Below are 19,294 nucleotides of genomic sequence, written 5' to 3'. Positions count from 1 at the left end.
CAAGTGAATGTGACTAATGAACCAGCTTTGGGTACTATGCTTACTGAAAAGTGCACAATCTTCCGTCTTTTTAGTAATTCAATACTTTATCAAAACCACAAGGAAACACAAAGGAAATGAAGGCAAGGCACTTAAATTTAGATTATTTCCTAAAAACACATGCATCAATTAATTCTTTGTATATCTTTTACACCAAAACAACTGTTTGGTGTAAGACAATAGTATCCCAAAGCTATATATTTTGTCCCAATACACTTTATATTTATATATAAGGCCCATCTAAGCAATTCAGAAGACAGCACCATTGTAAACCCATATGATAGTACCAATCTTTATGCCAGAGGTAGTGAATAGGCCCTGTGTGATTTACTGAACTAACCTAGTAAATATCAAATAGAATTACATAGAACTTCAAGTTTGTCTTCCAACAACTAGTCATCTGAAAACACCTGTCTATAATAGTCACCCAAATACAGTCATTGGTTTGTTAAATATAACATATCTTGTTTTAAACAATTGTGAGGAACTGCTGTACATTGTCACTATGGGCCTAAACTTATAGCTGAACGCATGGCAAGTAGCTAAGTATACAGATAAGGAAGTTGTTCCACCTGCCAACGGATTTGTATGTCTAGTCATCCACTTCTGAGCTTTACAGAACTATGCCACAAAAAACAACCCTGTGCATAAGACCTGATTTTTTTCCCAGCAATTAGGTAGCATTTACTGGGCATATCCTCCCCCCAGCCTTGAGCTGGACAGAAAAGAAAGCATCACACTGATGAGCTCCTTCTGTCATCAAATGATTGGCATGTTAAGCTGTTTCATGTCTAAGCCCTTCTATATAGTCGAGTTAGAAGAGGCTAACACCAATGTCAGACATTTACACAGCTGGATAAAACATCATTTTTAATTAAGAGACAATGAACCATATTATTTGGTGTATTATAATTAGCCTGGAGCTCAGCTCATATGTCTGTTACATGAAATGACATGTTTTTCCTATCAAACCATTCTCCCATTGACTTCAGCAACTAGATTTCGTATTCTCTGTAGTTGGTAGTAACTGCAAGGCTAAAACCCAGGCATTTGGCCAAGACCTAGGGCCAATGCCTGAAGTGCCAGGGCCTAGTGATGCACACCGCACAAGAGCACCTAATTGTCTGATACAATACAAGGGTAGAGTACATGCTGCATTTTATTTTATTGGACTGAGAAAGTAACATTCCAGTCATATGGAAAATTGAAAGGCATTTTAAAGGGCAGATAAATATCATGACCGATTCACTTAAAGCCTTGAAATGTTTGCAGAGTACATCATACCTGTTCCTTGCTTACGTGTATCCTTAATCTCATGATTTATTAATCTATTTTGCATGTACACTTGTACACACAAATCAGATATAGACCTGCAATGGAAATTAAAATGTAATTGCTATCACTAAAATGCAAGGAACTAGGGTAAATGGGGATTAGGGTAAATGGAGTGGACTGCAGCACACTGCAACACTGTGAGCTCTGCAAAATGTGACCAATTTCCTATTTTGCTTTAAGTCTTCTAAATAACTTTGAGTGCTCCTTAACCTTAATAAAGTTAAATACTTCCATATATGTAATTTATTAATAGAATATACATAAATGTACCAAAATAGGTCTTGTGAACTGAAATACAAAGAATAATGATTTGTCAAATATGACTAAATTTACCTGATATCCAAAAACCATGTAAAGCAAGAAAATAATTCTTCTTACTAGTTTGTACTTTTTAATAGAGACTGTAGTCCTCATTTAGTTCTACAGACAAAAATATATAACATAAGTGCATAGACTGACTTTTCTTGGCATGAGTGATTGCAGTGGCCTTGGTCATTGGTGTTTTAACATTGGTGTTTGGAAATTTTACACTATGCTGGAAGATCTCTTTCACAATTGATCTGGGTTTTCAGCTGCTACCTATGTACTCTGTCCCTATTTACTTTAAGTAAAGCAAATGATTTAATGTCAGAATCATTTGCGTTCAACTAATCATTTTGATAGTATGAATACAGTATATCATAAAGCATGCTACATTTTTTACTGTACAGCTCAAAATATAGCAAGAGTGAGCCTAGTAAAATACTCTGTACATTCACTGTGGCAAACAAGGGCCAGTAAATGTATTGTAATATAAATAACTGCATTTACAGATGATAGGCATACAGTATAATTTAGAAGAAAGTATCTTTTGGAGGAAAGTAGACCTTTGTAGAATGTATTACACTTAAATGAATGTAAAAAAGCATGCTCTATCTGAACTTGAACACAGTTAGCAAAATAAACACTGGGTAACTCAGAAACATATTTTACATTAGCAGTTTAAATATAAATGTATAGTTATTTAGTAAATTGCAAGCTTCTTTTTTACTTGAAAACATCTATATATAAAATCTTAAGTACAAAATCTTAAATACCTTGTATGGTTCAAGATACAGTAACAATTGGACAATTGGATAAAGCCAGACACCATAGATATTTCAAGCATGGCTTGTTTCAAATACTAGAAGAGTGTTCCAAATACTAGAAGAGTTTGGTAAAAGTGAAACAGTCAAAAGAAAATCAGTTATTTCCAGAACATATATTTTGAAACAGTTATTCAGCATCAGTTTTTTGAGATCAACTAAGGGAGCATATTGATGGAATAGTTTAAATGTAGATGAAACAAGCAGCAATTCTGTTCCCAAAGTTTCCAAAAGATGGCCAGTAGTTTTTTTCACAGAATTATTCTCATAAAACACAAAAGAGAAAAAACAGCAATAATACCCCGACAAATCAACCATTTCCCCTAATAATTAGGTAAAGGTATATGCATCACCCATAAGTGCCCATAAATAATAAATGAGCACCAAACATGATTGAAACTGGTTGGTTCATAAGCTTAATGCATTGTACGCCTCAAGTGAATATACCAATTGCTTGTAAGATTGTTTCAGTGTACAGATTGCATATATAAAAAAACAAAGGGCCACACTCTAATGGAGATACACATTTGTAAAGTAAGTACATGATACATGTACTAGGATTGCTTTTCTCTTTCATTTGGTGAAGTTGTTAAAAATTTCTTATCCTTTCGCCCTAAGCTCTGAAAAAGTCCATCACACTGCTTTGGTAACATGCATCCAACAAAACAGTATAATCCAAAGCAACTGTAATGCTAAATAATGAGGTAAAACCAATGAAGTAATTGTTAATAGTAGACTCTACATATTGCATGATGCCTTACTTAGTGCTGGGAGTGGAATGATGCAGGGAGATTCCTAATTTGTCCAATCTTTCCAATTGTTCTCATTGCTCAGGAAGCAGCCCAAGAGCTGCGAAATGTGTCAAAAGACTTCCCTTCTTCCCCCCTCTTCCATAAAATCAACAATTTGATGGATATGGTTTTGGGAGAATGAGACTAAATAAGTAATACTGCAATGCTCTTTATGAAATTGTGAAAAACTGAAAGTTTTATTGTTTTTATGAAATTATGTGCTACGAATAGCTATATGTTATATAACTAAAATTGATATTTTTTAACTGTATAGCCCTTGAAAGTCCCACTTTGGAATTCTCTTGTTTAAAAAACCCTTTCACAAATCAACATGTAAACTTTTATGATCTCCTCTCCAGCTGAGCATATTTACCTTTCCTTTACTCCACTACCCCTCTGTTCATTTGCAGAGAATGAATACAACCACTTCTTCCAAATATGGGGGAATGCAACTTTTGGTGTGTTGTCAAATGAGGACAAAAAAAACCTTATATAGTTTTGGAGCTTACAAGTGTGGTCCGTTTCTTGCTTGCTTTTAACTATTCATTTATCTCTGTGTTACAATGTTGTATGCCAATTCACACCTCATTCCATGGCTTCTGAAGGCATTTCTCTGTCAATGTCTGTCAGGCTGAGAGTCGGCATTACACAGGGACCACTTTCCTGAATCCTAACAGGAGCCGGATTAGGAGAGGTCCTCAGAAGCTATGCTATGCAAATAATGGAATGGGACCCACACATGTCCAGTCCACTGTTCAGCCTATTTGTTTGTAATATTATAAAAAGCCTTCTTCTAAAGCCTTTTAATAATTATTTTACTAGAAACATGTGTGTCATTGATTGCCCTGGATTACAGATGAGCATAAATTTAGAAAAACTTAAAATCTGTAATACAATACAATCTGGGGGTAATAAATGTTTTAAGAACAGCCCACCAAAATGGCATTAATGTGGAACTAAACGCAATTAAGAAAAAATTGTGAGCAGACAAGTTCAATAAAAAATAAACCCACCTGCCCATTTCTAATCTTATCTTCAATTTGCATGCACAGCACATTGTACAATTATGGCATAGCTGGCTGGCAGGAATGCATAAACTCCAGTGTTTATGTACAAGATCATTCCGGCCTGGCCAATCAATGTAGTCAACCATCCTAAATGCAGGGGAGGAGGGATGAAGATGCCAGCATCCACAATTGAGAGCGGAGAGGTTAGTGTAATAAAAAAAATCAGGCAGGTCATTACATTTTATTGCAGAAGGAACATTGCCAGTGCCTCCTTGCAAAAAAAGGCCTACCTGCTCATAATTGATTACTATTCAAGTTGGTCCTGCTTTAATCTACTTGGTGTTTGAAATAAAAACATGACTCCAGTTCACAAGCCAGTATAGCTCTATAGTTTTTACCACTGAACAGCAGACCATACTGGTTTCATTATACTGTAATGACGTATGATATATTGTACTATTCTGTTCTCTGAAGGACATTAATAAAGGTTTTATCATTCTAGCACCCTTTACATTATGGTATAAAATATATTTTGTCTGTTGCTAAATAAACCTTGAAGTTAACATTTCTCCTGTGCCAAGACTATAGACCTAAAAGTATTCATATATTCTGAACCATCAACTTTAAACATGCCATCAATGGCCGATGTAGCTGGAGGCATTGTGGAAACATTTATCTGAAAAGAGCAGGTGATGTACATTGTCATAAATTGACTACCTACAGACTCTCAGTTGAGACCTTTGATGATGAATTAGTTTGAAGTACTTGCAACTACAGAGGTCAGTAATGACTCCTAAGGCTCTTTGGAGGTTTGCTGATAATGTAAATACTTTACTTACCATTCTGATCACTGGTGTACCTTTAGGTAACAACAACAGTCACTGATCAATGCATGTCCAATGCCTTATAAACAATTATCTGAAGTATCCATTTTTAAAAAAATGCTTCAATGTTCAATTATTAAAAGCAAGCCTTTTAAAAAAAATTAAACGTGAGATGTTTTATATAATAGAAATGCTGGCTATACTTGAATATCTCCCTAAACCTTTATTTAATGTTAGATCTAATAGCAGCAATAGATTGTAGCATAAGGCCATCAATAGTTGAGGCTAATGACCATTCGACAAATTAACCAATTAAAATACAGAAACCAATGCATATATTGCCAAAAAAATTAAAGCATCATTTCCTTGCTACCCCTTGATATAAAGGCTTGACCTTAGGTGCATTCAAAACCAAAATATTTCACTGCAGTTCACTGCAACTGACCCAAATTCTTTGAGGTACAGAAAACAAACAGGTATAAACACAGTTCCCCACATACACCAATAACTGTGGATGCTATGATCTTTTTCAAAACTCAAGGAAGCACCATGTTTGGAGTTCTCCATTGTCCAACACTTTCAGAAAAAGTGACAACTGAAGAACTGAGGTGATTTTTGCAGAAATACGTTCCTTTTTTTATAATGAATCCAGTTGGTAGCACCCTTAAGACGACATAAAGTGCATTCACACTGCACTGTGAGGTAACAATACTGGGCCGTATTTACCTAATGCCCAGAGGTTTTATCCTTAGCATAAAAACTTAAGTCATTCTTCAATGACTGAAAAAGTGCTACAGGCAAAACAATGCAAAAAGCCTTTGCTATTTTGGCTTAAAAAAAATAGTCCATTCCCAATGACACTGCCCAGCTACTAGTTGTGGTGAAGTTCATGTAGCCGCAGAGATATTTTGTCCACTGGAATCAGTGTGCACCTCATCTTTACCTTCCCTTCTTCGTCTTACTACATCAGAAGATGCCATTGAACTGGCCTTGCCTTGTTTGTTCACTAAAGTTTTGTTAAACATTGCACCAAGGCTATCCATGAGTTCACCCCCATTTTCCCCTTGCTTTCCATTATCTATTGCCAAGGTGATATTTCCTAGAGCTTGCAAAATGGAAAGACCTTTCGAAGTACTGTTAGCTGCTGTGTCTTGTGGATCATGCTGGATATCCATTGGGTTTTTCTCTATGGACGTCTCATGTATGACAGCTGCAGGTGTAGGGATCAAGGTTACCGGCAGTATTGGGCTAGGGAGGACTGCGCCTTCTGGAGCTCGAAGTTCCAACGCTGCGTGCTCTGAATTTGGGGTCGGGCTGGTAGGACTAATCTTTTTACTGCATGATTCACAACAAAGCTTGTTGTATCCAGGTATAGAGCAGTACCGTGCTAAAACCTCCATCTGACAGAATATGGATTTATCTCCTTGGCATGAGTCTTCTGTGGAGAAAACATTGTTTACTCATTCTTTATTTTTTCAAGTTTAAAATACAGAAACAGTTAAAATGATCTTGACATCTTCTAAAGAACTTTGTTAAACACTGTTAAAGAACAATTTCAACTAGTACTCAAAAATACCAAAAGTATGAAAAACGTTACCTCTTCTGGTGTCCTCCCCGTTGTCACTGTATGTATGTGCAGTAGCTCAATCTTCCCTAGCTTAGTGTAATGGAACAGTCAGTACACAACAATGAGAAAGTTGGATCTTATTTAGTATTGCACCTCTCCTTGACCAATCTCAAAAACCCGGAATTCTTTAAATGGCCAGTTTCTGAAAATACAGACTCTATACTATTTGCAGGGTAGGTTTCTACGAATGCATTTCAACGCATACATTGTTGGGGACGTACTGAAAATATACACATATTATTTTTGTACTTCCAAGAATATTATTTAGACGTTAAAAACAAAATATTTTCAGCTGTGTGTGCGTGTCATAGCTGTCAATAGTGCAAGCCAGCATGGACACAGACACCTCCTAGACCCTCATTGGTTTTAGTGCAGATTAGTCATAAGGAACAAACTATTGTGAGTGTCTGCTTTTTCTGACTGGTACATTCTCAGATTACTAGTCTTCTCTGCTTCACAAGAATGGCTGTTTAGTGATCTCAAAAGCAGGCCTTAGACAAAATGTAGGGCTCATATAGCATCTGAATGCAGTTATCAATATTACCACTAGATGACAGTGTTACAATGTCAATTATATTAGAGGAGACCTGCAGGCTGTTGTATTCCAGCAAAGTAAACGGTATATTAATACCAATATTCATTTAAACAGTATTTATGTAGATCCTATATATTGAACAGTGCTGTACATTTAATAGGGGTTGAAAACGACAGACATATACGGACAGTGACACAGGAGGAGGAGAGGACCCTGCCCAGAAGAGCTGGTGATCATTTAGAACAGTGGTCACCAACCCTTTTGGACCTACTCAGGTCTGAGCCTGCAATGAGGGAGTGGGTGGGTTGTGTCCAGAGACATAACCCGCCCCCCCAACCCCCCCCCCCAAGCGGAGTCTTTCTCCTGTCCCAGCTTGGGGGGTCCACTGGCCAGAGCCGCAGACCACCAAAATTTTCTCTCGGAGCACCGGTTGGCAACTGCTGAATTAGAAGATGTCTTTAGTTTTTAGCTTCAGACCCCAATGCTCCTTAAAGGTAACTAGAGATGAGTTAATAGATATGTACTTGAAAAATATTAAGTCGACATGGGCAAAAGTACTGAGAAATGAAATACATAATAAGTGTTGTTTAGGCTAGTTCTCACTAGAGAAAAGTGGCATATTGTAAATGTGCATGCATTGCCATTTGTTTTGTAATGTGCTGCAGTTGCCAATCAATTCATTTAGTGCATTAATTGCATTTTTTAAAGCACAAAGCATGTAATGCACATCAGTGCATTCATAAGATGCAATCAGGTGGCCACTAACAATGAATGGCAACCCAGCACCCCAATACTTGTGCTGTGCATTGCCATGTGGTATACAGGGTGGGAGAAAGCAAGTATATTGAATTGTAACTAGTGTACTCATTGCCTTATTGCACTTTCAGTTAACTCCGCCTATTCAAAAAAAATCAGGAGGGGTAATAATTTGAAATCAATTGTGGATTTCACACACTGCATCCAGCAGCCAATTAGTGTTCTTTTATATTCCTGTTAGTGACTATTAAGGAGTGCTGTTGGGAGAGAGGAAACATGCTGCATGCTAGGTTCATCAAGCACCTCTATTCCCTGTTTCCCAATCCACATTTGCTGTGATGGTTAAGACAGGCACAGGTACTTCATCTGTTTGACTAGAGTGTACTGATTTCTTGAACAAGAAGTAAAGAACAACACATTTAAACAGTCACCAATAAACCAATAAATGTAACTAACTAATGTAAATAACTTATGGATTTGATTTTTTGGAGAGTTTTTATACTTACTGGATGAAATTTTGTTCACATGATTTTTGTGGGGCAGGGAATTTTGTGGGGCAGTTATGGGTGTCTTAGAAGGACTTAGGTCACTTGTTTCTGCTTGCTGTGTAAGCCCTGGTTTTCCTAAAAAAGCAATAACATGATTATCAGGACTCTTATATGGAATAAAATACATTCTTTTGTAACTTGCTGAAAAATCCAGCAATGTAACACAAAATTAATTCTACATCATGCAATATTATTTAGAAAGTACTATATAAGACACACCATAACTGATCAGTGGTCAGCAATATCTTTTTTTTCTATGAGTGCTTAATAGAACAAGCTGAATGGTCCATCAATCCAGTTCAATTTGGCTGCGTTGAGACTAAAGCTACGTATTTTTCTCGCCGGATAATCGACTTCGGGCTTATATCGGGCAAGAATCTGGCGTGTGTACAGCCCACGTCGTTCATCGTCCGTGGATCTGTCCTGGCGGATCCACGGACAATGAATGATGAGCGATCCTAATGCAAGGGAAGGGGGAGAGCACGCAGCAGGGTGCCGCTCCGTCGCTCTCCCCCTCCTCTCTCCATAGAGCAGAACGGTGCTGTATGTACAGCACTCGTTCATGTATCGTGCGGATCGTGAAAGATCCTTTCCAACGACAAGCATTGCACGTGTGTATGCAGCTTTAGTTCTAAATTGTATAAAGCACTAAAACTGTGGCAATTTCTTCTTCATGATGTTGCTGTACTAATCAGTGCTGTAGAATGTTTGTGGGTGCTTAGGCTGCTTAAAATATGCCTTCTGCAGAATGAAACTGCTAGCTGATAGATGTGCCAATTAGTGTGCAAATGAAGGACTCGGGATGCCAGGTGCAGATGACTGGCATGCAACGCCTGACTTCAATAAATGGTTATAACTTAATATTTGTCATAATTTGATATTTGCACTTAATTATTTCATTTGGTATCCTTTTGTTTTGGATATAGGGATTTTCATTTCCCCAGCCAATCACAGAGCATTAGAGCTGAATGAATGGGGAAATGTCACAGCTCCACAAGGCAAAGTGATGGACCAACTGTGTCACCCACCCTGTGGGTGGAGACGTGGATGGGGCGCAGGGTCTAAGCAGTAGCTTGGTCTTCTCCAGAGTCTCTACAGGTGAGGATATTGTGCGGCAAGCTACTGCTAGGCTGCGGCACCCGTGCCCGCCAGGGCACGTGACTGCCAATAAGCACGGACTAAAGCGTAGTACAAAAGGGAAAAGGAGGGTAGTCAGAGAAGCCAAAAGGTCAGTACTGGCAGCAAACAAGGATGGTCAGGAAACAGGCAAGAAGTCAGGACAGGCAGCAAGCAGGAGTAGTAAGGAAGGAGCCGGGGTCGGTACACAGAGAATCAGGAACAATAGAGATAAACAACAGTAACCCTGAAGCAGAGCCAAATGAACTCCATATTCAGGCAACTTCCTGTTGCCTGGTAACTTCCCTAAAAAGGGAAGATGGGTATGGATAAGTGAGACCCAGACATGAATCCCACCAGCAGAAGGAGTGCTGTTGCTGGGATGGTCTCAGGTGTTATTTAGATGTTGGCCAGCAGAGGGAGTGCATCTGCGATATACTCTGCTTCTCTGAGGCAAGGGAGCAGCTGACAGAGAATCACCCGACTTGGAGCAGGAAGTAAACAGCGTGTTGGATCCAGAGGCAGAGATGGTGCGGCACTAGAGGTTAATTAATCTCCAGTGCCAGGGATCTTCTCAATGAAGATCGCATTCATTGAGAACAGTATGCGATCCGCTGCACTAAAGGTTTAATGGGGACAAGTCTCCCCATTCAAAACCTCTAGTGCTCTCTGGTTGGCTGAGGAAAGCTTTCCTGAGGAATGCCAATCAAGGAGCACTATCCCTATTCCTGGATGGAGTTTCTATATCCAGGAACACAGGAATTTGTGTGTTCTTGGATAGAAAAACTCTATCCAAGAACACATACAACTAATAAAGGGCTGCAAGAGCAATCAGGGGAGCAGGGCTGTCAGCTCTGCTCCCCTGATTGCTCTTGCAGTTCTTCACAGTCCCTAAAAATAACCCGAATTCTCCCACTATTGACTTAAATGGTGTTCGAATTCGGCAATCAATCACCCAAACAATATCTCTCTATTTGATCAAATAGCTGTCGAATCGAATAGTGAGATATTCGACCAACACTAATAGTAAGTAAAGGGTCACTTCTGTCCAGCAATGTAAGGGGTCATGAATCACAAATATAAGAGGGAACATCTCCACTGGCCACTAGAGTTAAGGGACATTTTTTATAACCCTTTACAAATATTATAAATGTATTTTTATCATTATTGTTGAAAAGAATTGTGTCAAGCAGAGGGCGAGTGCCATACATTGATCTATTCTGGGTGTCAAATTTTCTGGGTGTAGCACATTCTTTAATATTTTAATAGTTCCTAAATTTACAATTTACTAATCCGATTATTTATAAACTGTAAAAACAAATGTTTCCTAATTGTGTGAGTGGGAAATATTGTGAAAGGTTCCTCCAGGATAAAAAGGTTATAAAAGGTTGGATTTCAGCCTTTCTCAGGATTTTTCCCACATGTGGCCTTACTGGCCTTCCTGCTGTAAATCATGGTATATCTCTTCAACAGGAACATATTTGTTATTATGGATATACATCTTGGATCTGTATTGGATTCTTCTGACAGTGTTCTCATTGCTGTCTCTGCCTTCCAGTTCAGGTGATGATTGCGCCCCCATCTTTTGCATTGATGTCACAAGGACAGGAATTGACCAAGGAGTGCCAAAGGAGTTGCATTAGAAAATAAAAAGAGAAAAAAAAACTCTCCCTGTAAAGTTGTGATTCAGGCTTTGTCATTTTGGTCTTTGCTTTAGTTGGTACCATACTACTACTTTATCTTCAGAAGGTGTGATAAAGTATAAGAGAGTTAGATGAGATTTCAATCTACATTATCTCACTGCACAACGCCTCTACTATATTTTTTGCAGCCCCCCCCCTCCCATTTCTTTAACTAAACACACAGAAAATTTTCCAAGCCAGCTATCCAGATATATTACATCAGTGTTTTTGTAATATATTTACCATGTGTATGTTTAAGTTGTTGACTAACTCAAGTTGTTTAAGATTTCACATTGGTTTCAAAAATGTACAATGTTTCCAAAAACAGTAATCATTTCAGGATACCACAATTAACATCATGTATCCTACTTGGACAAAACAAAGTAAAAGCCAAGCATTAAATATACACGTCATTATCATACCTGGGCAGGATGCCATCTTGCAGACCTGGATAGTTTCGGGCTTGTCGCCATCACACTGACCAATAACATTATCACTTGCTTTGCAAACTACTTGGCGCTGTTGAATGCCTTCACCACAGCTTGATGAGCACTGAAAAAGTCAATAAGAAAACATCAATCAAGAGTGAGCTACACAGCTTGTGCAAATGTAGAGATTTCCTTCCATGAATGCAGGATGTGAGCGTCTTCCAAATCGCTGGTTTCATACAAACAGATAACAGATGCACCACAACCTCCCCTGAGTCTCATAAATAAACACAAAAAACTGAATATAAATGAAAGAAGTATGTTTGTGTAGCTAAGGCAGTATGTACGTGCACACGGTACTTGGTAAAAAACATTTGAGCTAAATATTTACTTTTATGTGCTTACATATAACAATGTAGCATTAGTGACACAGAAAATTACAGTTTTCAGAATGGTTCAAAAACAAATAGATTTAAATACATGCAACCAAAGCACAACACTGCACATAATAGATAATAGTAATTAATGCTTGTGGTAATTAATGCTAGTATCACAGAGCAATTTACCGTATTATTATTGATGTTTGGTGTTAAATAAAAAACATGGGGCATAAAACGATGCTTTGAGACTTCTAAATGCGATTTTCTCACTAAAGTGACCGTGCTGTTATAGTGCAGATTTTGCATATTAACATGTATTGTAATAAATCAGAAAAAAAGACCCCTTTTTTCTACCATATTGCAATGACGTGTTACCATGCACTGCAGTATGGTAAAAAGTTCAGCTCCACCTTTCCCTTCTTTGCCCAACAAATTTTAATTTTTTAATCCCTTGGGTCCTATTCCAGCAGTGACAATGGTCAATACCTACTGCTGGTGTAATCCTGTGAGCCCAGGGCAACATATTCAATTTAGAGGAGGTAAGTATTGCAGCAATAGCTACATTTTTAGTTGGAAACTTGATGGACATTGGATTCATGCGTTTAAAAAAAAAAGTACAACTGGGCCTTCAATATACCTGTTGCTAATGGTAAAATAATAAATTTTGCCTCCTAGGTGATTTCTTACATGAACAAAAATATTACCACAGTAGTTTACAATGTGCACATCTATTGTCACAGATGGAGAAGATAATATAACAAATATTGTGGACTAGGGGCTCCAAGTATCTGATGGCATGTTACTGTTTTGCTATATTGTATATGACTAACCTGTGACCAGGCTCCTGTCCTCCACTGTGCAGGGCAAGGTATACGGTTACATGGCCTTCTTGGCTCTGGCCTTTCAGCAGTGCAGTATTTAGTATGGACTGTCCTGTTTGTGCCATTTTCAAGGTGTTGGATACACTGAACCAGTCTGGTCTGGACACCCAATTTGCCACAGGTCTTACTGCAAAGGCCCCATTCCTCCACCACCCATCTGCAAGCACAGTCATGTTTACACGTGTTGTTGTAGTCACAGATAATATAAAGTACTACACAAAAGTATTTTTATGCAATAACATTTACCATCTATTTTACCATCTATTTATTTATTTATTTATTTATTTGCGAGTCACATATCAAACCTTCAGAGAGTCCTGCCTAAAGGCAGAGTGCAGTGATTTTGAACTTTGATTTTGAAGTTTGCTATCAGAATATAATATTATGGCGAGGAATAAAAAAATAAAATAATAAAATGAACTCCAAAATATTTTACTTAACTTGTGACTGCAACAGATTATAAAGCAGAACAATAAAAAGACCTCAGAACATGTAGCCTTAGTAAGATGTAGAAGATGATATATATAAATGCAGAAAAAAATGCCAACTTAAAAAAGATGAAGTTATTAGAGGACCATTTCATGTTACTAACTTGGTCATACCCTGGTTGGGAGCATTCGTGCAAGTTACATCTTTTCCGTATTGGCTTTGGCTTTTTGTTGTTATCACAAAGGTTACGTTGAACCATCCTATTGTCACTTTTTCTTCGGCATCCATACTTGGTGTACTGAATTCCTGTAAAGAAATACAAATATTAGCTGAATATAACAACAGTTTGCATATTTGCTAAGACTTTTTGCCTGATTTAAGAAAGCTCTTTAAGGCTAGGGAGAAAACACTTTCATCCGTGAAGCTGGGTGATCCAGCAAACCTGAAATGGATTACTTGAAAGTCATTTGCTATTTGTTAACAAATGTCTTCATTTCTAGACTAGAATTATTCCAGGTTTGCTGCATCACCTAGCTTCACTGGTAGGTTGGAGAAATTAGAAGGTTTCCTAATTAGACACCTATTGTCTATTCTCAGTTAGCTTTGGTTGTGTGCTGATACTCTATGGTGTGCTAACTGGAAACGAGGTTCAATATTGCAATGAATAAGATAGAAGAAACCAATCATAAAGAGATTAGAACAATTTAAAGGAGAATTAAGTAAGAGAATAAAGGGGAGTGTCGCACAGGGAAAAAGAGCAGAGTGGGTTGTGGTGGTGCATAAGTCCTAAGTTTGTAAATAGATAATTCTGAGATTGATTAAAGCTATTCCGACCTTGAACTGGAATTTGGAATCTGATCAATTCAAGTTCTGATCCAACATTACGATATCTACCATCTCAAGCAGTCAGTAAGCAGTATGGGGTCACTCAGACTTGTTTTAACTTGGTAAAGCAAGATGATAGTAAGAGACCACACAAGCTTACATACTATGAACTTTTATTATAAATGCGGGGACAGACACAGCTAAAACTCAGTTGCAAAGGAGCATTTAGACCACTAGTACTCCAACTAAACTAGAAAACAAGCAAAAAGTAGAGCACTCGCCTAACAGTTGGATATGGGCACATATGTGAAAAAGTTTTCTTACGTACAAAATCTATGTTTCCTAGATCTCCTGACAATGTACCATTGATAGACACTTGATAGAGAATTCCCTCTGATAGTTTTTTGAACCCACAACCCAAACCACAATCAACACAAGAGTGCCCTTATTAGAAGCACTTACCTCCTCCACATGGCTTAGAACATTGAGACCAACTTTTAAGTGCCCATTCATAGGAGTCCATCTCCTCCAAAAGTACATTATTGTTTCCAATCATTGGTAAAAGATCTTCATGAATGATATATTTATATGTTAGGCTGCTTTTTAGTCCTTCTTCCAGTGGTACAACCTGCAATGCATTAGAATAAACTAATTTAGATAGTGGGTCAGGAATATGACAGCAAAAATAAAGATTAATTCAGAAGATAGACAACAATAAAATAATGTATCATGTACAGAAGACAAAAGTTGCAGCTAAAACATAAACAGAGATAGTAGTCTTTATATATTTTCAGCTTAAATTATCATGAAATATACACATAGACTGACAATTTGCAATGGCTTATTTTATGAAGAATATAGTGGAAATACTGAACTTTTCATTAAACTATCAATCATGAAGTATTATACATTCTTATGGTAATTAGACTAATTCATTGATTCATCCGATTCATTGGTAAGGGTCACTGCAATTAAAAAAAGAAGAAAATATTTGCTAGAGAAGAACTGGAATGCTTTTTCAGTGTTAACATACATCCATATTGTAGAGTCCAATGACTTTGGGGTTACACAGCTCACCTATACAAAAGTTCTCAAATACACCTCATATCAATATGGAAAGGTAAAAGGAACAAACATCACAAAAGCGTTACAGTATTTATTTCATTACTTAAGTACAAGCTAGCATGTTTGGGGGCTCTTCTCTTTTCTTCAGCTTAAATGCTGGTAGGAATGCTGGTGGTAGTCTCATAAGGTTTTTAACTATGAAGAAATGTAAATATATCTCAGATTTTCAATAAAATAATATGAAATGAATGCTGAACCCAGTATGAAAATATTAGATTTGTATATTTGAATATTGTATAATTATTAGGTCTACATAAAATGTAGAGACTATAATTACAATGTTTAGCAACAAATACATTGTATATAAATAACATAAATATCTAGTATGTTGTAATATGTAGAAAAATAAAATAAAGATGTATAAATAGAACAGAGTTCACTTTTGACATACATACATCTAAATCATCTTTTTTTAAATGAATTTTTTAAATGATATTGATTCAGCTGCATGAAATAATTTGTGGTCTTTGTGAAGCTACTTTCATGCTGGTATTACATCACAAATGATTAGCAGAATATTGGATTTTTTTGTTAGTTTACTGGCAGATTTAAGTTAAAGCAGATTTGCTTGAGGCACTTACACATAGGAAGGAAAAGGTCTATACATTGCAAGCAAATCTAGGGCAGGATGTCTTTTACAGGTCAACTTTAATGCCTTTTGAAACTAAATCAGTGCTTTTCTCTAACATTTGGAAACATAAAATTATACATATACAATTTATACTAACAAAAAATATGCAAAAAATACACCATGTCAAACACCTTATTACTTTAAACCAGAATGCTAAAACAGACTTTTTCATCAAATTAGTTAAAAATGTTACCAAACTGATAATTATCTAGTATAATTAGGTTTTTAAAAATTAATTCAATCCACAATATTGTAATATGCCAAATATTTTTCTTTTTGAGATACATGCAAACTGTTCATCTGATATAAAATCATATGCTGTGACACCCCATATAGCAGAGGGTATGGTTTGTGTCTATATATGCTTTAGTGGTTTTGACACTAAAATCTGTGAGGGTGGGTTCTCTGACCAAAGGACCATCCCAAGGGTTTACCTAGCTAGGATAGAGGTCTGAAATTTAGAAAAGTGGGTCAACTGTGGCTGTGAGTCTGACTTAGGCTTTTTGCATATGCACTGTGCAAATAGCCCAAAATATTTCAGATGAACAAAATATCAGGGTAACAACTTGATGTTTATCTAATGTGTACTGTCAATGTAGGACTTGTGTCATGTCAGCATGATAAGCTGAACACAGCCACAAGTATATCAATCTGAGCCTCATTTGTTATCCATTTCCCCTATCCTAAGCTTTTTTTTTTAAATATTATAATGTTAAATAGGAAAAAGCTGTATTCAGAAACAAGATGAACACATAATCTATACTCATGGTATGTGATTTCTAGCTTACCAAGATCACTATTGGCTCATTAAGTGGACCTGTAGTTTTCACACTCTTTTTGCCTTCTTCAACGGTGTACTCCCATTCCAGTCCCATTTCTAAAAAAGTCTTTGATTTGCTATCCTTTACCTTAATATTCAAGATGAAGTTTCCAGTGACTTGGTTTTTAATAGCTGTAAAAAAAAAAGAGTAACATAAAAAGTTCACTCCATAATAACGTGTACATCATCATCTTACTGCTTGAAATCAAAGTGCAGTTGAATAAATTTCCTTGACTAAAGTTTATACATCTTAAAGCTAAACATTCTAAAACTCGCTCCCACATTAGCAAAGGGTTGTCACTGAAAGTCTCTGGTTCACTTCTACTGACCTCATAACTGAAACACGAAGAGTTTCCAATAGTAAATTAACATTACAGTATGAATTAAGTATCACATTTAAGGTTTCTTTACACAGCTGTTTGCAGCCCTGCAGCTCTTATCAAATGTTTGGAAAATAAAATCTGCAGACAAAAAAAAGAAAAAGACATCGCATGCATGGTGGTGTATTAGTTCTCACTGCATAAAATAGAATAAATAGAAGCTTCAGCTGCTGTGTTAGGTCTCTCTGTACACAGAGGATCTCTATATTCACAAAGCACTACAGTTTCCTTTGCATGCAGTGCTCTGCATGATGGCTGGAGCCCCATTTTTACTTCTTTTCAAAAACATAACAGGGAGGAGGCTGAGGTTTACTGTCTGAACCCTGTCATGGTGCCTCAACCTATATGTATGTCTTGTACAAAATGAAAAATATAAAACAGCAAATGATTGAAAAAAGAAAAAAAAAATATTGGCTTTGCAAGACAAGTTATTCTTCATCAAAAAGGCAAAGCTGTTACAGTTGGAGTGAAGATGAAAGCATAACACTTCTACTTAGGTAAAAGGTATCGACTTATAATAACATTATTTTATCTTATAATAACATAATTTACAGCTTTTATGACTTGGCTTAAGAATATATGAACAGTAATTGTTTTGAAATCAAACTGTACTGCAATTCTGCATCTGTTATGCTGTTCAATAATATAATATGACAACCAGTCATGGTAAACCTAAAGGTTAGTCATGTATATGGTATACAGGTAGTCCCTGGGTTAGGACTTCCGACATACGGATGTCTCCTAGATACGAATGGGGCTTCCCTGCTTGATCCTGTGCAGAATGGAGGGTTGAAGGGGGCGGGGGCCGTTTGCATGACTTGCAGATGAAATCTTTTGCTAAACACAGCTGAGGTTGTGGGTGATCTTAGCGGGGGTGAGCTCTTTCTGTAGCCTCTTGTAACTCTTTAATGACCAGGACAAACTCTACAGTTTTTTCTTTTTGCATATCAAAGCACAGCTTGCTCTAGAAGTTAATGAATGTCTAGGCTTCATAAAGATTTTTTTTTGTTTGTTTTGTTTGTGATTAGCTCACAGTGAGGATTTTATACTGTAACTGACACCACACTGCCTAATAATATGTTGAGACAAACATCTGTCCGAATTTTATTTAATAAAATAATGTACCTGTTCCAATTTACATACAAATTCAACTTAGGAACAAACCTATAGTCCATATCCTGTATGTAACCCGGGGACTACCTATATCCTGTTTCCTGATTGTGATATTGGTGCAGATAACAAACTCCACAGAGAGACAATTTGTGGGCTTCATGGCCTATGGCTAAGAGTCCCAGGTACCAGAAAATAGGTGGAACTTCCAGTGTTTTAGGGGGCTGTAGCTAAGCTTGAAATGTGCCCTATATTTTTTTGTTTAATATACTCCTGCAAGATAAAACTTGGGGTAGGCCAAGAGCTGCAGTGAATCGAGCAATCCCCTGTGGCTCCCAGTAGCTGCTCAACCATTTGCATGAAAGTTCTGGTGTTCCTAAAGAATCAGCATTTGCAGATTTGAGAGCAGCACGGCAGTAAGTGGTACTGAATGCTCACTGCTACCCCTATTCATTTCCTAATGAGCTTACGTGGGTAGGAGCTATTTGTAGCATCTCACCTAAGGCAGTATTTGCACCACAACCTCATTGCCAGTCTAAACACAGCCTTATACTAGTGTTTCTAAAAATCAAAGTATTTTGAGTAGCTAAGCATGGACTGATTTGATAAGATCCTTGCAATTTTACCCATGCCATTAGACACTGATTTCTCACACTAATCACGTTTTAATGTCCCTATGTTCCAATGAAGAAATCCAGTGCTTTGTAGCCAAGATCATTCACCATTCTAACTACGGCTCTAACCTCTCCCACTTTCTTTGAACTCATCCAGCCCACTGCACTTATGAATACAGATGCTTAGTTGGAGAATTATTACAAATCGTTCCACATGTTTGCATTGCTTCAGTTACACACATGCACATGCAAAAGGCATTCCTGTAGCTATGGGTTTACTTGAGGAA

At 37.2% G+C, this 19,294-nt stretch overlaps 1 protein-coding gene across 1 annotated transcript in view; it reads right to left on the bottom strand.

Annotated features, from left to right (window-relative positions):
• Nucleotides 1–892: 892 nt before the first annotated feature.
• ADAMTS14 (ADAM metallopeptidase with thrombospondin type 1 motif 14) overlaps nucleotides 893–19,294 on the bottom strand; it is an 89,705-nt gene continuing 71,303 nt past the window's right edge. Inside the window, exons 16-22 of the mRNA XM_072424078.1 lie at nucleotides 16,872–17,035; nucleotides 14,790–14,955; nucleotides 13,676–13,808; nucleotides 13,023–13,230; nucleotides 11,807–11,936; nucleotides 8,545–8,661; nucleotides 893–6,558 (exon numbers count right to left, since the gene is read on the bottom strand). Of these exons, the coding sequence (XP_072280179.1) occupies nucleotides 6,008–6,558; nucleotides 8,545–8,661; nucleotides 11,807–11,936; nucleotides 13,023–13,230; nucleotides 13,676–13,808; nucleotides 14,790–14,955; nucleotides 16,872–17,035 (1,469 nt within the window). The 3' untranslated portion in view covers nucleotides 893–6,007. The remainder of the gene's footprint in view (nucleotides 6,559–8,544; nucleotides 8,662–11,806; nucleotides 11,937–13,022; nucleotides 13,231–13,675; nucleotides 13,809–14,789; nucleotides 14,956–16,871; nucleotides 17,036–19,294) is intronic.

The sequence above is a fragment of the Pyxicephalus adspersus genome, chromosome 10, assembly GCF_032062135.1.
Source record: "Pyxicephalus adspersus chromosome 10, UCB_Pads_2.0, whole genome shotgun sequence".
NCBI lineage: Eukaryota > Metazoa > Chordata > Amphibia > Anura > Pyxicephalidae > Pyxicephalus > Pyxicephalus adspersus.
The sequence above is the reverse complement of the archived record's forward strand: the minus strand, read 5'-3'. Positions and strand labels throughout refer to the sequence as shown.